We start from the raw sequence: 17,820 nt of genomic DNA on the forward strand, positions 1-17,820 counted from the left end.
TTGGAGATGGTCTTGATCACAGTGTTACGAACCTCCATCCATAGCTCTTCAGGCACTCTATCATATCTAATCCCTTGAATCTATTTCTCACTTCCACTGTATAATCATAGGGGATTTGATTTAGGTCGTACCTGAACTTTCTTCAATTTAAGTCTGGATTTGGCAATAAGGAGTTCATGATCTGAGCCACAGTCAGCTCTCAGTCTTGTTTTTGCTGACTGTATAGAGCTTTTCCATCTTTGGCTGCAAAGAATATAATCAATCAGATTTTGGTATTGACTGGTGATGTCCATGTGTAGAGTCATATCTTGTGTTGTTGGAAGAGGTGTTTGCTATGATCAGTGCATTCTCTTGGCAAAACTCTGTTAGCCTTTGCCCTGCTTCATTTTGTACTCCAAGGCCAAACTTGCCTGTTACTCCAGGTATCTCTTGACTTCCTACTTTTGTATGCCAGTTCCCTATGTTGAAAAGGACATCTTTTTGTTTGTTTGTTTTTTGATGTTAGTTCTAGAAGGTCTTGTAGGTCTTCATAGATCTGTTCAACTTCAGCGTCTTCAGCATTACTGGTCAGGGCATAGACTTGGATTACTGTGATATTGAATGGTTTGCCTTGGAAATGAACACAGATAATTCTGCTGTTTTTGAGACTGCACCCAAGTACTGCATTTCAGGCTATTTTGTTGAGGGCTACTCCATTTCGTCTAAGGGATTCTTGCCCACAGTAGTAGATATAATGGTCATCTGAATTAAATTCATCCATCCAGTCCATTTTAGTTCTCTGATACCTAAAATGTTGATATTCACTCTTGCCATCTCCTGTTTGACCACTTCCAATTTACCTTGATTCATGGACCTAACATTTCTGGTTCTTATGCAGTATTGCTCTTTACAGCATCGGACTTCACTTCTATCACCAGTCACATCCACAACCGGGCATTGTTTTCACGTTGGCTCCGTCTCTTCATTCTTGCTGGAGTTATTTCTCCCCTCTCCTCCGGTAGCATATTGGGCACCTACCGACCTGGGGAGTTCCTGTTTCAGTGTCATATCTTTTTGCCTTTTCATACTGTTCATGGGGTTCTCAAGGCAAGAATATTGAAATGGTTTGCCATTCCTTTCTAAAGTGGACCACATTTTGTCAGAACTCTCCACCACGACCCTTAGTCTGCTGGCTTTCTGAATAAAGTTGCTAGTTCATGTCCCAATAACTCTTCTCTCAATTTATTGACCTGATATATTGCAAGTAGTATGAGCTTGGACTTGGTAATACTAATCAAGTGGGCCCTTTAAAAGAGGTTCCAAGTGCTAGCAATCAAAGTAACAAACTCTCTCTATTGCCAGCTTTATGAAGCAAGCTGCCATGAATTCTACATCCTCAAGGGAATGAATTCTGCCAACAACACAGGGGAGTTTAGAGACAGACCCTTCCCTATAAAAGCCTGAAGATGAGAGGAACTTGACATCTCGGTTCCAAACTTGTAAGACCCAGCTCAGCTGTGCCCAGACCTCAGATCTACAAAAATCTGGAGAAAATAAATAGGTTTTTTTTTTTTTTAAGCCACTAAATTTATGATAATCTGTTATGCAACAATAAAAAAGTAATACTTTCCCCCTGATTCTTAACAGCTTTTACCCCATGCTCTTCCATAGAATCTGCCATCAGCAATGTTCACAATGGTTTACTTTTTCCTTAAGCTCCACAGTCACTTGAATCCTTATCTCTTCTGATTTCTCTACAGAATCTGGTTTCCAATCTTGTCCTCCTTTTCAAAACTGTTTATCTGTGGCCTGTATTTCATCACTCACCTAGCGTATTTCCTTGCATATTTGATGAGCTCTTAGCTCCTTCTATTTCTACCCTTTCCTTGCGTGTCAGTACTTCCCTGGCTGTCCCCACTGCCTAGAATGCCCAGGCCCCTGTGGTCGGCCAAGAATACTTTGGCTCATCTTTCACATTTCAACGCAGACAAATGTGAACCCTTCCCGGTAGTCCAGGGCAATCTAGGCCTCCTCCTCGAGATGTGTCACTCTCCCTTGAACATATCACCTTTCGTTGTCATCGTTTTCAGGCTGCATCTGTTTTCCAAGCCCCTTGAAGGCAGGTACTATGTTTTTTTTTTTAAGTTTACTTCCGTAGTGTCTAAGGCCTGGCATGTTACCTTCTTTCAGGTGAAGAAATAAATGTCCAGTGGGTTTAGGAAGGCCAGAGAGCAGGGTCATGGGAAAAGGAGGATCATTCATTCATTCATCAGACACTTTCTAAGCACCTATAGCGTCCCAGGCATAGGGGTTAGGTGATAGGGATGAGAAGGTGAGCAGATTTTTTGTCTTTACAGGGCTCAGAAATCTACTGGGGTAAGAGAGAGATAGAAAGGCTACTCTGATATAATGTGCCAATACGAACAGGGTATTTCAGTGTACAATAAAAGCCTACTACTGCTAAGTCACTTCAGTCGTGTCCGACTCTGTGCGACCCCATAGACGGCAGCCCACCAGGCTCCTCCGTCCATGGGATTTTCCAGGCAAGAGTACTGGAGTGGGTTGCCATTGCCTTCTCCGAAATAAAGACCTAGGACTATAATAAAGGTTTCTATGTATAATGCCTGTCCAAATGATTTTCCAGACTCTCTTTTCCACAGACCCCTAGAATGCAGTCTCTTAATTACAATAATATGTGTGCCAATGTCCAAATTTCCCATAATTTGTTATAAGAACCTCCTCTATTTGACTACCATTAGTTCTTCTGATCTTATGTTTCATGTCCTTTCTTAAATTCTGACTTTCAAACTGTGTTTGAACCAATATATAAAAAATTTCCCTCCACCCATGTTCCTTACCCTATGCCCCCGAACATGCTGCCATTTCTAACTTTTTTAAATACAGTGAGTCATTTCTGAGAATGTACCATGGGCCTAGGAACTATTCTAGCCTATACAGATGACCACATTCAATGCTCACAGGAAGGTTGATAGAATTGCTCAAAGGAAGACACTAAAATTTACGATTTCAAGTCACTACCCAGATGGGCATGACTATAAGTTGCCTGTCTCATTTTTGCTTTTTCATACCATCTCTCCAAAGCATGACCCCCCTTTCCTCACCACTTATCCACTCTTCAGCTTGATTTCTGCCCAGCACTGCACTCACACTGTTCCCATCAAGGTCATCCAATGACTTCCTATATTTATAGGAACTGTCTATTCCTATAAATGTCTATATTTAATGGACTGGGAGGGCCCTACTTTATTTGGCTTTGTTCTGTATTTTATTTGACTTGAATTATATTTATAATATTTTGTATTGTGTTACATGTTTTTTCATAAACCATGTTCTAGAACAATATTTGAATAGAAGACAGCAGGCAGCCCTTCAGAGAAGAGCTGGTCAGATGCTGGACAACCTCATCCCCACTCCCAGAGGAGGTGTGTGTCCAAGCAGGTAACCAGGATGAGGCTCTAGGCTCACACCTGGGGCAGCAGAAGGGGTCCCGTGTTCCAGACTGAGACAGTGGCCAGGTCAGACCCCCACATGCCTGCCGCCATCCCCATAAATCTTCTAGTTTTACTAGTAGTCAAAGAAGAGAAAGCCCCTCCTTTCCTTGTAGGGGCCACACCTTCCCATAGAGGCCCCTAGGGCTTCAGCTCCACTTCTATCAGCTAAAGGCCTTCTGATCTTTCCCTTCCCTTTGATCTTGCCCTCTTGATCTCTTAGCTTCTAATCTTCTCTAAATCAATCAGGAGCAAATATTAACCTGACTGTCCCACTTGGCAGAATTACTTGCTGCTGCACAGTAAGAAAATCTGGCAAGCAGCTAGCGAGTACGGAAGTACAGAGTTGGCGAGGAAAGCTGCCTGCTTCAGGTGGTCTCCTGACATCAAAGGCAGAGAACCGTGTGTTTCCTGTGTGATAATCCCATGTTCGTGCTGAAAACATGTCATGCTGCCAGAATGTTCTTTCACGGATTGGTATTCTGTGTTCCCAAATGGATGTAATTGATACCAGATTCACTTGAGCTTAATAAAGAAAACATTATTGAGATACCTTAAAATTACTGATTAATTCATGTTTGTATATTTTGCTATCTTGGCCCTGTTTATCATTTTTTTTGTTGTTGAAAGTCTCTTTAGCTTTCCCTGCACGAAACCCCCCTCTCTAACTTTTTCGGTTCCCTCTCAGCCTCCTTCTTTGCTTCTCATCTTTCACAGGTTCTGGATACTTTACTGCGTCCTGTCTTGTATCCCGTGTCTTCCTATGCTGCATTCTTTCCATGAGTAAACAATTCCATTCTCATAGCTTCAGCTTATGTGGCCAGTGCCTCCAGTCTCCCATCTTCCGCCCATGTCCAGATTCATATTAGTATTCCCAGCCTCTTTCTAGACAGCATCATGCTGTACCATCAGGCATCTCAAATTCAACATCAAATGGCTCATCTCTTCCTATCCCCTCCCAAGACCTATTATTCTTTTCTCATTAATGGCAGCATTCATTCAATTTCCTTGGTTACAAATTTCAGTCATTGTTTATTTTTCTCCATGTATTGTCAAGGAGCAAATTCAGTTCATTCTATGCCACAAAGTCCCTCTTTTTGTTCCCATGGTCACTGTCTTTACTCCAGACTTTATCATAGGATTTTCAGATAAATCACTCTGTTTTCATGTATCCATATCCACCTCTCCTTTTAAGTCTAATCCTATCCAAATGTCATTTTCTCAACATTCAGAAAACGAAGATCATGGCATCCGGTCCCACCACTTCATGGAAAATAGATGGGGAAACAGTGGAAACAGTGTCAGACTTTATTTTTGGGGGCTCCAAAATCACTGCAGATGGTGACTGCAGCCATGAAATTAAAAGACACTTACTCCTTGGAAGGAAAGTTATGGCCAACCTAGATACCATATTAAAAAGCAGAGACACTACTTTGCCAACAAAGGTCCGTCTAGTCAAGGCTATGGTTTTTCCTGTGGTCATGTATGGATGTGAGAGCTGGACTGTGAAGAAAGCTGAGCACTGAAGAATTGATGCTTTTGAACTGTGGTGTTGGAGAAGACTCTTGAGAGTCCCTTGGACTGCAAGGAGAATCAACCAGTCCATTCTGAAGGAGATCAGCCCTGGGATTTCTTTGGAAGGAATGATACTAAGGCTGAAACTCCAGTACTTTGGCCACTTCATGCAAAGAGTTGACTCATTGGAAAAGACTCTGATGCTGGGAGGGATTGGGAGCAGGAGGAGAAGGGGACGACAGAGGATGAGATGGCTGGATGGCATCACTGACTCGATGGACGTGAGTCTGAGTGAACTCCGGGAGTTGGTGATGGACAGGGAGGCCTGGCGTGCTGCGATTCATGGGGTCGCAAAGAGTCGGACATGACTGAGTGACTAAACTGAACTGAACTGATCCCTGGATAAGACATTCTCAGAAGTCTACACCAACATTCCAGAAATTAACTTTCAAAATCATTCTGAATTTTATTTGAGAGGATTTTGATTCAACTGCAGATATAACTTTTTTACTTTTGACTTAATGCTTTAAAATTACAGTCTTTAATGATTTTTAACATAATGTACTTTTAATTTATTTTTTATTGAAGAATAATTGCTTTACAAAATTTTGTTGTTTTCTGTCAAACCTCAACATGAATCAGCCATAGGTATACATATGTCCCCTCCCTTTGAACCTCCCTTCCATCTCCCTCCCCACCCCACCCCTCTAGGTTGACGCAGAGCCCCTGTTTGAGTTTCCTGAGAGTAAAAGTGAAAGCTTCTCAGTCATGTCCAACTCTTTGCGACCCCATGGACTATACAGTCCATGGAATTCTCTAGGCCAGATTACTGGAGTGGGTAGCCTATCCCTTCTCCAGGGGATCTTCCCAACCCAGGGACCAAACCCAAGTCTCCTGTATTGCAGGCAGATTCTTTACCAGCTGAGCCACCAGGGAAGCCCCTGAGTTTCCTGAGCCATACAGCAAATTCCTGTTGGCTATCTATATTACATATGGTAATAGAAGTTTCCAGGTTACTCTTTCCATCCATCTCACCCTCTCCTCCCCTCTCCCCAAGTCCATAAGTCTATTTTCTATGTGTGTTTCTCCACTGTTGCCCTGTAAATCAATTCTTCAGAGCCATTTTTCTAGATTCTGTATATGTATGTTAGAATATGATATTTATCTTTCTCTTTCTGACTCACTTCACTCTGTATAATAGGTTCTAGGTTCATCCACCTCACCAGAACTGACTCAAATGTGTTCCTTTTATGGCTGAGTAATATTCCAATGTGTATATGTACCACTTCCTTAAAAATCTAGGAGTAAAACCACCATATGACCCAGCAATCCCACTCCTAGGCATATACCCTGAAGAAACCAAAACTGAAAAAGACACAGGTATCCCATTGTTCACATCAGCACTATTTACAGTAGCTGGAACATGGATGCGACCTAGATGTCCATCGACAGATGAATAGATAACATAAGTACTTTTACCGAAACATGCCACTTCAGCAGAAATATTTGGAACACAAAATACGCTCAACCCAATATTTACACTGACTATGTTCAAGGTGATATAGTAGCCACTGTAGGGAACAAAGTGCTTAATAAAAATGGATTCAAGGTGAACGTTAGTTTTAAACACTTTACAATCTGCTAGGCAAGATAAGGCATGAACCTAAATAGTTACATACATATTGCAATAGGATCATTGTTATAGAAGATTTACAGAAAAAGCTACTAGAATTATCTTGAAGGAGCGTTTGCTTTCACTGAAGGAACCAAAGCGGGCTTCATAAAGGAGTTACTATCTGAGCAAGGACTTCAAAGATATGAACTTTGAAATATTTCTGTTTTTTATATACCATTTGAACCTCATGTATATGCAAGACACTCCAGAAAGTGCTACAGATACAGAAATGAACAAGAGACAGACTTTCCCTTGACTTCAAATTGTCCTCAGTCTAGCAAGAAAGATAAAACCCATTATTAGAATCAGGTGAAAAGGAATTATATTGGAGATTTTCTAAAAATACTACAAACTACAAGGAAAATTACAAAGATGTAGGAAAGAAACTAAATCCTCTTCAAAGGGAATGTCTCTTGGAAACGGTGTTGCTTGGGCCTGGCTTAGAGTTCCAGGTAGCTGAGGTTACATGAGGATGGGCTGGGGAGAGAGCAGCATCACACACAGAAGGGTCAAGGGTCAGGGGTGCAAGGGTGTGATGCGTGAACTGTGATGACAGTTCAGGAGTGCTGAAGAACAGAAGCATGAGATGCGGATAGAAAGTGACCTCAAGGCTAGGTAATAGGTTAAAGGCCACACTAGGCATTAGGTACGTATTTTTAGGAATAACTTCATAAATTACACAATACACGGATTCATTTTTACCAAGGAGACCAGAAATATACTTAATCAACTGCCTCTCTGATTGAAAAACTGATGTTGTTGGCATCAGGTAATCCAATCATGGGATAATCTTTAGGCTTTTTACATTAAGCTTCAACTACTGGCTACACTGGGCATCCCTCAGAGCTCAGTCGGTAAAGAATCTGCCTCAGTGCAGGAGACCTGGGTTCGATTCCCGGGCCGGGAGGACCCCCTGGAAAAGGGTATGGCAACCCACTCCAGTATTCCTGCCTGGAGAGTCCCCATGGACAGAGGAACCTGGCAGGCCACACCCCATGGAGTCATGAGTGGACACAACTGATGGACTGAACCACCACGGGCTACACCGGCTTCTCTGGTGGCTTAGATGGTAAAGAATCTGCCTGCAGTGAGGGAGACCCGGGTTCAATCCCTAGGTCAGGAAGATTCCCTGGAAAAGGAATGGCAACTCATCCCAGTATTCTTGCCTGGAAAATTCCATGGACAAGATGGGCTATAGTCCGTGGGGTCACAAAGAGTTGGACACAACTGAGCAACTACCACTAACACACATTGGCTACATTCAGCTTCTCAGACTGCCTTCTCTGATGTGCTGGCCTCTTCTGTTTAGTTTACATTTGTCAGTAACAGTCATCTTATTTTTATTTCATGATATCTACTAATGGATTATTATAGGAAATGGAATCCAAGACAATGGCTATTCACAAACACTTTAGGACCCAGGTTTCCTCCACCTGGAGTAATCATAATACTCAGCCACCACTAATGAATTAGGCTGAGCTATGCCTTTTCATTTGGAGCTTTGATAACTGTAACCTACTTTTAACTAACTTATTTTGGCCCCCTGAAAAAGATCCCAAATGTGTATTTTTGTCTCTAGTTTGCCCTCTATATATTAGGTAACATAAAAACAAAATAAATGACCAACTCAGCAGTAGAAATACAGTAGTTGAGGAAAAGGATAAATTAAAAATCTAAATATTGCTTCATTAAGAATGTTTTTCCTTATTTATCTTATTTATACTTGGTATCATCATGTTTGCGTGTTCTTCAAAAGTCCACATTAAACTATTCTCCACTGACTATGGAAGCTTCTACATCATCAACTTGCTTCTTTCATCATCTTTACTGAGGCAAGAAAGAAATGTTTAAGCCTATCTCTACTTACTGGGAATATGTTTAATTAGATTATTAGAATTTTTCCAATAACTAGGTAAGAATAAAGTTCAAGAGGAAATAAATGTTTTAGTCCAATAGGCTGGACAGTGGTACCGCAGTGAGAATCTTTTATCACCCAAAGATGCTATGAGTATACTGGATGCTTTAAGTGACATAAATACATCATCAGGAAGTCAAGAAGGCTCCAAAAATAAAGATGTGGCACCAGAGATTTAAAAAGTGCCTGCCCTACAGTCTTGCAGAGGTCCTAGTACTACCAAAAGGCCAACTCACCAATAAAAATGTTCTCCCAGCTACTTTAGGAAGCTTGCAAATACCTGGTTTAGAAGACTCTAAACAGGACACCGTGACACTGACTCATGCTCATTGTCACAGAGAGTTCTTCATTGATTCATTTTTCACTCCCAAAGCCAAGCCAGCCTCTGCATTCCTGACATTCTCTGCTTTGTCAAAGTCTGATAACTTCCTGACAACAAATAACCATTCTATTTTTGTTTTCCCTTCAAAATTCCCCCTTCCTCCTCCTTCTTTCCTGTCATCACAGATAATGGGTCTCCTACTGTATCAAAGACTCTCCACTTAAAAGGAACCATTCAATCTTGCTGCTAAATTTTGTGGTGGGATCAAACTGAAAAATTCTTAAAGAGATGGGAATACCAGACCACCTGGTCTCCCTCCTGAGAAATCTGTATGCAGGTCAAGAAGCAACAGTTAGAACTGGACATAGAACAGACTGGTTCCAAATCGGGAAAAGAGTATTTCAAGACTGTATATTGTCACCCTGCTTATTTAACTTATATGAAGAACACATCATGTGAAATGTCAGGCTGGATGGAGCACAAGCTGGAATCACAAGCACAAGATTGCCAGGAGAAATATCAATAACCTCAGATCTGCAGATGACATCACCCTTATGGCAGAAAGTGAAGAGGATCTAAAGAGCCTCTTGATGAAAGTGAAAGAGAGTGAAAAAGTTGGCTTAAAACTCAACATTCAGAAAACTAAAATCATGGCATCTGGTCCCATCACTTCATGGCAAATAGATGGGGAAACAATGTAAACAGTCATGGACTTTAATTTTTTGGGCTCCGAAGTCACTGCAGATGGTGACTGCAGCCATGAAATTAAAAGATGCTTACTGCTTGGAAGAAAAGCTACAACCAAGCTAGACAGCATATTAAAAAGCAGAGATATTACTTCGCCAACAAAGATCTGTCTAGTCAAGGCTATGGTTTTTCCAGTAGTCATGTATGGATGTAAGAGCTGGACTATAAAGAAAGCTGAGCACTGAAGAATTGATGCTTTTGAACTGTGGTGTTGGAGAAGACTCTTGAGAGTCCCTTGGACTGCAAGGAGATCCAATCTGTCCATCCTAAAGGAAATCAGTCCTGAATGTTCATTGGAAGAACTGATGTTGAAGCTGAAACTCCAATACTTTGGCCACCTGATGCAAAGAACTGACTCACTGGAAAAGACCCTGATGCTGGGAAAGATTGAAAGAGGAGGAGAAGAGGATGACAGACATGAGATGGTTGGATGGCATCACCGACTCAATGGACATGAGTTGGAGTAAGTTCCAGGAGTTGATGACGGACAGGGAGGTCTGGCGTGCTGTGGTTCATGGGGTCGCAGAGTCGGACACAACTGAGCGACTGAACTGCCTGACTTCTGCCCAGGTCACTGAGGCCAGCCCTGCTTATGGTGGTTTCCAGGAACACAGTCAATATTTCTCTTAAGACACAGAGGAGGAAACGATTTTCCTTACATACTCTTGTTCCTAGTGCATCCTTTTACTCCTCTTTTACTAGTTTAAAAGTCACATATCTACATGTCAAATCTAGTTGATATCTGTATGTCATATCATATCTCATCTTTGAAATGTGCCTCTTGATGCACCCAGCCTAACAAGCACTCTAAGAAATTCCCTTTACTGACCTTATTCAAGCATTTTCAAAAGGAAGAGTTAATATTCACCCAAATCCACCCCAGCTAAGCATTTTACATGTTCTCTTCAACCAATTCACAGTACAATTTATCCAATCCTTAGGAATTTATTATCTTCATTTACACTGTGATGATTTGTGATCTTGGGATTTTAGTTTTTTAATGTTTTTTTTCCCTTGAGAGTTTTGTATGCCTTGATCCCTTCAGTAAACAGAAGGCCTTTGCAGACAAGGAATATGAAACATTTTTTTCTTACTGACAAGAAGAGAAACCTACCTGCCCGTGTCTTTGCTGAGAAGCCATCGCCTGAGGCCTTTCAGGATGCGACGGGGCCTGGAGGTCCGCCCCTCGAGTTTTGGGGCGCACCGCATCGGAGGCCAGACTGGAGGAGATGGCGAGAGACGCGGGCCGAGCGGCCGGGGGGCCTGTCCCCACTGGGGGTCCCTGGTCACCTTTTCTGCCCGGGACTTCCTCCTCCCCCTCAGAGTCCACAATAAAGACATATTCCGCTTTGAAGAGGTCACTTTGCTGCATTCCTTGAGGTTTCTTCTCTTTAGATTCCCTTCCTTGGGAAGCCTTGTCCTCAGCCTCTGAAGGGCAAGTCAGTGCTCCTCGTTCTCTCTCCTGTTGGCGCCCAACGTTCAAGGTGAAGTACTCACTGGAATCAAACTGCAATAAATGCAGAAACATAAAAGAGTTGATGTTGCTTTGATAAATGCTTCTTTTCTACATGTACTCTTAAACACTTAACCTGCTCATATTCTTCAAGGACAAAAGGTTTTACAAATATACCCCCAAATCAAGTTGGCATAGGAGAGTTTGGGTTGAAGTTAATGGCTTACTTTTAATAACTCACTTGTATGTCATGCTCCAAACCTAAGTGATTTAGGACTCAGAATTAACGTCAACAAACAAACATGCTTTCAAATAAATTTTGATATGACTTTGTAGAAAGAGAGGATGAGGGCAATGTCTTCCATAAAGACATTCACAAAACACATGGGAACTGGTCAGTCATGGGCTTAGTTAATAATCAGCAAAACTTGTATAGCCTGCATAAGCTGGGGGTGGGAAATGAAATCCCATTGAAAGGTTCTAAAATAACATGCATTCCTCTACAAATCGAAGAAGAAAAGTAAAATTGGAACAAAATGCAGAAAATTCAGACAAAATAGTCCAAGCCTATGGGAAGAACTCATGAATAGGACATCAAAAAGATAGATATTTTTAGCATCAAGTGTTTTCTACTGTTATTTTAGTTTTTATTTACAATCCTAAATATTTTCCCATTCAGTTTTCTATGAACACATAGGAGGTGTACAAGACCAGGAATTAGATAGTTTTCTCATGTTACCAAAGCATCTTTTTTCTAAAATGGTACCAGCAATGTACACCAAGACTGTGTTTAAAAGACCCAATACTAATTTCCTTGGTTTTGATAAGCATTGTTGTTGTTGTTAGTTGCTAAGTTGTGTCAGACTCTTTGCAACCACATGAGCTGTAGTCAGGCTCCTCTGTCCATGGAATTTCCCAGGCAGGGATGCTGGAGTGGGTTGCCATTTCCTTTTCCAGGGGATCTTCCTGACCCAGGGATCAAACCCTCATCTCTTGCTTGGCAGGTGGATTCATTATCACTGAGCCACCTGGAAAATGATGATACTAATCTTTTTTTTTTTTTTTTTTGCAACATTTCTCTAATATTATTTCAAAATAAAAAGATATAAATAAGCTAAAATAAACTAAATGTCAACTATGGTCATCAATTTAATGTTTGCTAATATGTATTATGTGTTGTGTGAGTGAAGATAGAATAATCAAATCATTGATGAACTAGGAGTCAAATTCATACCACCAGACCACACTTTTCAGCTGATGATGACATAATCAAGATAAAATATACTTTGCCTCTGATGTGGAATTTTCTGAGAGTGGTCATTTCACATATTAAATTATAACACTATGTCGTAACAAGGGCCCTTGTGTCTCAGATAGTAAAGAATCTGCCTGCAATGCAGGAGACCCGGGTTCAATCCCTGGGTCGGGAAGATCCCCTGGAGAAGGGAATGGCAACCCACCCCAGTTCCAAGGACAGAGGAGCCTGGTAGGCTACAGTCCACGGGGTTGCAAAGAATCGGACACGACTGAGCGACTAACATATCACATACAGTAACAAAACCCAAATTAGAAGGAAGCTTAAATTAAAAACAGAAGGATTCAAAGACAGATTGCTTATGATGGAAAGTAGCAGAATAACTAAAGAGCTGGCAAAATTGAGCTCATTTTTGAAAATGCTATTAATGATCTACAGTAACTCCCTGCTCCCACAGTCCAACATTCTCTATTTGTTTATTCTGATGAATTTTTTACAGCATTTCTTACCACCCGAGGTTTTATTATATGTTTTTCATTTTTTTCATTGTCTGTCTTTCCAATAACAAATAACTTATGAGTTGACTTTATTCATCCAGAATCCACAGCACCAAGCACACAGCATGTGTTCAAGTAGTTTTTAAATATACAAAGAATGAGGGATTATTTACCCTGCTGTATTATAATATTGAACTGCTTAAGAAATAGGAAGAAAAATGTTTATTCTTTTAAAAATGTGGTTGTGTAGGTATCATTGCCATCTGTAGATGAATATCATTAGTTCAGGAAGCTTTGGAAATCTGCAACCAAGATTGATTCATACGTCTATAGTCTCATGAACTTGGAGCACCTAATCACAAAGGATCCCTTGAATATATTGTACGTACTTGAGTACCGTGAGAGAGAAACTTCCCAGAAGTGTCTTATGTAGCTTTCAGAATTTCTCTAAAATAATTTGTTCTCACAATAGTTTTTGAAATAAGTCCCAGGTTCATGGTTATATTATTGCTTGCTAGATAAGATGCTTTGATATAGACAAAGAGAATCAGATAATTTTATTTCTTACAAAGTTGGCTCAAAAATACCACAAAATTCACACAGTAACATTTTTTTTTATAAGAGGACAGTTATTAAAACACATTTTAAAGAAAGAAGTTTTTACCAAAAAAGTTGTTATTTTCACACAAGTAATTTTTAGTTTTTTGTTTAATTTCATTTTCAGCCTTGGTCTCACTTTAGATAAGTATAATTGGGGTATAAATACAATTTTATAATCTACTGTATCATTTAACATAACATTAACATGTTCCATAAAATTGAATAATCATTATAAGTTTGTCAAGGTGCTGCTATCAGATGCTTAGCTTTTCTCTGTTAGATATTCGGCTCTTTTTATTTTTCCCTAATTATTTTCCTACGTAATACTTTTTATCTTCTGTAGTATTTCTCTGGTATACATTTCCACTTAGATAATTGAAAGGTTATGAAAAGTTGTATGATGTGGATAAGGGTTTTCCAACCAAAATTGTACAAATTCACAAAACTAGCAGCAAAGTGTGAGCAGGACAATAGGTCCACAAGCACCCTAAACATGGACTATTATATTCTTTAACATTGTTAATCCATTACACGTAAAACAGCACCTCACTCTTTATCTAATAGCCTTTAAAGATAAATTTAAACTTTGCAAAAAATTTTGTATTTTTATTTTAAGGTACATCTGGGAGGGGCGGTGCCAGGAGGCATAATATATCACATGAACAACAAACGACAGGATGTCAAATCAAAAGGGTTGAGAATAACCTATTGTAGAAAACCTGAGATTTGATAACACTGAAGTACCCATTACATAGTTATATTTTTAGCCACTCTTAGATTTCCCCGTTATCTCACTTTAAGTAGAGAAAATAAACATTCATACAGATTTTCATGTCGTTATTATGGATACTTTAATTACTTGACATAAAAATAATAAAAATAATCCTACCCTATTTACAGTTTCTGGAGTCTTATCACTTGGTTCCTCAGGAATTTTAACAATGTATTTAGAAGTGTCACCCAACTGGGAGTGGGTTGGCAGTCTTCTGACAGTGGGGACAAATGTGAAGATCAGAGGTTTGGCTTCAGAATCACCAGAAGAGACCTATGAGACATGTAATAAATTAGACTTTCAGTCTTATCAAAGGTTTATGTTGACTTTACTTTCTATATATTATGGTATTTTCCTGTTTATTTTAATAAACTGCCTATTGTCCTGTGATTACATTTATGATTGCCAAAGAGAACAGCTATTAAAGAATTCATAGTGTATCTGATCCTTTTTTTATGAAAATATTTATCAGTGAATGAAATAAAGCCCCAGGAAGATCTTATTGTAGGACATGGCAACAGAAGAGTAGGTTGACAAGCTGAGCTGCTGGAATGCTACACGTTAACATGGATAAACGTGTAGCATTCCAGCAGCTCAAGCCCTGACGTTAAAAGATGCTTACTCCTTGGAAGGAAAGTTATGACCAACCTGCTGCTGCTGCTGCTGCTGCTGCTGCTGCTGCTGCTAAGTCACTTCAGTCGTGTCCGACTCTGTGCGGCCCCATAGACAGTAGCCCACCAGACTCCCCCATCCCTGGGATTCTCCAGGCAAGAACACTGGAGTGGGTTGCCATTTCCTTCTCCATATGACCAACCTAGACAGCATACTAAAAAGCAGAGACATTACTTTGTCAACAAAGGTCCGTCTAGTCAAGCCTATGGTTTTTCCAGTGGTCATGTATGGATGTGAGAGTTGGACTGTGAAGAAAGCTGAGCACTGAAGAATTGATGCTTTTCAACTGTGGTGTTGGAGAAGACTCTTGAGAGTCCCTTGGACTGCAAAGAGATCCATCCAGTCCATCCTAAAGGAGACCAGTTCTGGGTGTTCATTGGAAGGACTGATGTTGAAGCTGAAACTCCAATACTTTGGCCACCTGATGCGAAGAGCTGACTCATCTGAAAAGACCCTGATTCTGGGAAAGATTGAGGGCAGGAGGAGAAGGGGACAACAGAGGATGAGAGAGTTGGATAGCATCACCAACTCAATGGACATGGGTTTGAGTGGACTCTGGGAGCTGGTGATGGACAGGGAGGCCTGGCGTGCTGGGTTCACGGGGTCGCAAAGAGTCAGACACAACTGAGCGACTGAACTGAACTGAACATGGATAAAAGTCAATTTCAACACAGACTAGATGCTGTGCTTGTGATGACCCCACAGAGGTCAAGAACTTTCATCCATTTAACCCTGGGTTAGCAGGTTCAAATTGACTCATAATCACCAACTACATGTGAAACCTCAGACATGCATCATTAATGAGTAGGCTAAAATGTGAATGGAAAGTTGAAAATGTACCTTCCTGGCTATCAATATACCAATGCCTCTTCTCAAGGATATACCTTCTCTCTCATTCATCCTTTATTCATTCAAAAATTATTTTGTTAAGTTTTTACCATGTGGCAGGCACTCAGGAGCCAGAAAGACAACGGCAAAAGGGAACAGTTAATAGATCTCTCACAAGTAGGAAAATGGTGTGCACAGAACAGGAAGTGAAGCTGCTCAGTCATGTCCGACTCTTTGCGACCCCTTGGACTGTAGCCTACAGGCTTCTCTGTCCATGGGATTCTCCAGGCAAGAATACTGGAGTGGGTTACCATTTCCTTCTCCAGGGGATCTTCCCGACCCAGGGATAGAACCCAGGTCTCCCACATTGGAGGCAGATGCTTTAACCTCTGAGCCACCAGGGAAGCAGGCGGCGTAGGTTCAATTCCTGGTATATCAATTAAGATCCTGCATGCCGCACAGTGAGGCCAAAATATAAATAAATAAAAGTAAACAACAGAAAGAATATAGCCTCCTCTGTGAACAGAGAAAATGAATGAAGACACAGAAAAGATGCCACTGTGGGGCACTGGGAGAAGCTGGAAAGTGACAGGAATCATCTTGCATTTAAACCATATTTGTGATGCAATTAGCCCCATCTGGTCAAGGTGACACTACCATGTCGCCACCTCCCTGCTCGTCATAGGAAATGCAATGGTCCCAGCCGGGCCTCCCATGCTCCTCTCCCTTCCAGCCTTGCCACCATGCCTTATCGCAACATGCCCTTTAACCCGGATCACATCAGCCCCTCAAGAAACCCAGCCATCCCTGTATCCCTGTGTGCCACGTACAGCCCTAGTCTTGTTCCTTTCTTGTACTTGTAACTGCGCACGACCCTCTGAGGCTTTCCCAGAATAGACCCCCACTCATGCCCTCCACCTGACTTTTGTCTGTAGAAAAACTTTAGTCAAAGAATAAATTTAATCAGAGAAACTAGAAAAAAGGAAAACAGTCAAGCAAGACAAAATAATAGCTTAGCCACTAAACAAAGTCAAAGACATTTAGTTCTTCCTCAAGGACTATAGATAATATTCTGAGCCATGTTCTTTGAGCTGTTTTGCAGATACTGAAACCCTCACCAGGTGGTAGAAGTTAATTGTATACTGCCTACAAGCACATAGACCCCAGACCGGTTGGAACCAGAAGGTGAATGATGTGGACTCCAAATTATCTTACCACCAACTGATCAGAAGAATGTCCACGAGCTGACCACGCCCTGCTCCTTGAACACTGACTCCTCGTGACCCCCTCCAGGGAGGGATGCACAACCGTGCAGGCACTGGCCCGCTGTGGCCCCCTTGGCCTGACAGAGCATAAAAGCTATTCTTTCTCCTTCATCCAAAACCCTGTCTCTACATTTCTATTTGGCACCAGTGTTCAGAGGTAGAGTTTCAGAAACATACACTTATCCAGCTCTTGGAAACTTCTCATCCTTCACTGTCTGGAATTCAGGCAGTTGTCACACAGCCCTGCACATCCTGAACCTCTTCTTCGCTTGCTGTAGCTCGTAAACCACAGGCCCCTCTGAAGGCCTCTGCTTCCCAGCAAGTTCTCAGTGACCATCTCCTCTCACACTAAGTCTAGAATAGGATAAGCGTCCTCCTTGTTCTCTTTACAGCTTCCAGACCATTCTTCTTCTTCCCTCACCCCTGCTGCTGCTGCTAAGTCGCTTCAGTCGTGTCCGAGTCTTTGCGACCCCATAGATGGCAGCTCACCAGGCTCCCCCATCCCTGGGATTCTCCAGGCAAGAACACTGGAGTGGGTTGCCATTTCCTTCTCCAATGCACAAAAGTGAAAAGTGAAAGTGAAGTCGTTCAGTCGTGTCCGACTCCTAGCAACCCCATGGACTGCAGCCTACGGCTCCTCCGTCCACAGGATTTTCCAGGCAAGAGTACTGCAGTGGGGTGCCTTTGCCTTCTCCATCCCTCACCCCTACAAACCTCCAAGTCTGAAGCTCCTGATATGCACCAGATAACGCCCTTCACTACCTACCTCTCCTTGTTGCAGTCATCTGCCCACAACCAAGTCAACCCCTTCTTTCT

The 17,820-nt window shown here is 41.5% G+C and overlaps 1 protein-coding gene across 21 annotated transcripts in view; it reads right to left on the reverse strand.

Moving 5' to 3' along the window:
• The window catches only part of MLIP (muscular LMNA interacting protein), a 295,306-nt gene that overhangs the window by 136,537 nt on the left and 140,949 nt on the right, over positions 1–17,820 (reverse strand). For 17 of the 21 annotated variants that reach the window (XM_070777786.1, XM_070777788.1, XM_070777784.1 and 14 more), the window contains exons 2-3: positions 14,357–14,512; positions 10,777–11,169 (exon numbers count right to left, since the gene is read on the reverse strand). In XM_070777786.1, coding sequence (XP_070633887.1) covers positions 10,777–11,169; positions 14,357–14,512 — 549 coding nt within the window. The remainder of the gene's footprint in view (positions 1–10,776; positions 11,170–14,356; positions 14,513–17,820) is intronic. The other 4 variants (XM_070777791.1, XM_070777783.1, XM_070777787.1 and 1 more) reach the window with 1 other exon arrangement.

The sequence above is a fragment of the Bos indicus genome, chromosome 23 (assembly GCF_029378745.1).
Source record: "Bos indicus isolate NIAB-ARS_2022 breed Sahiwal x Tharparkar chromosome 23, NIAB-ARS_B.indTharparkar_mat_pri_1.0, whole genome shotgun sequence".
In the NCBI taxonomy this organism is placed as follows: domain Eukaryota; kingdom Metazoa; phylum Chordata; class Mammalia; order Artiodactyla; family Bovidae; genus Bos; species Bos indicus.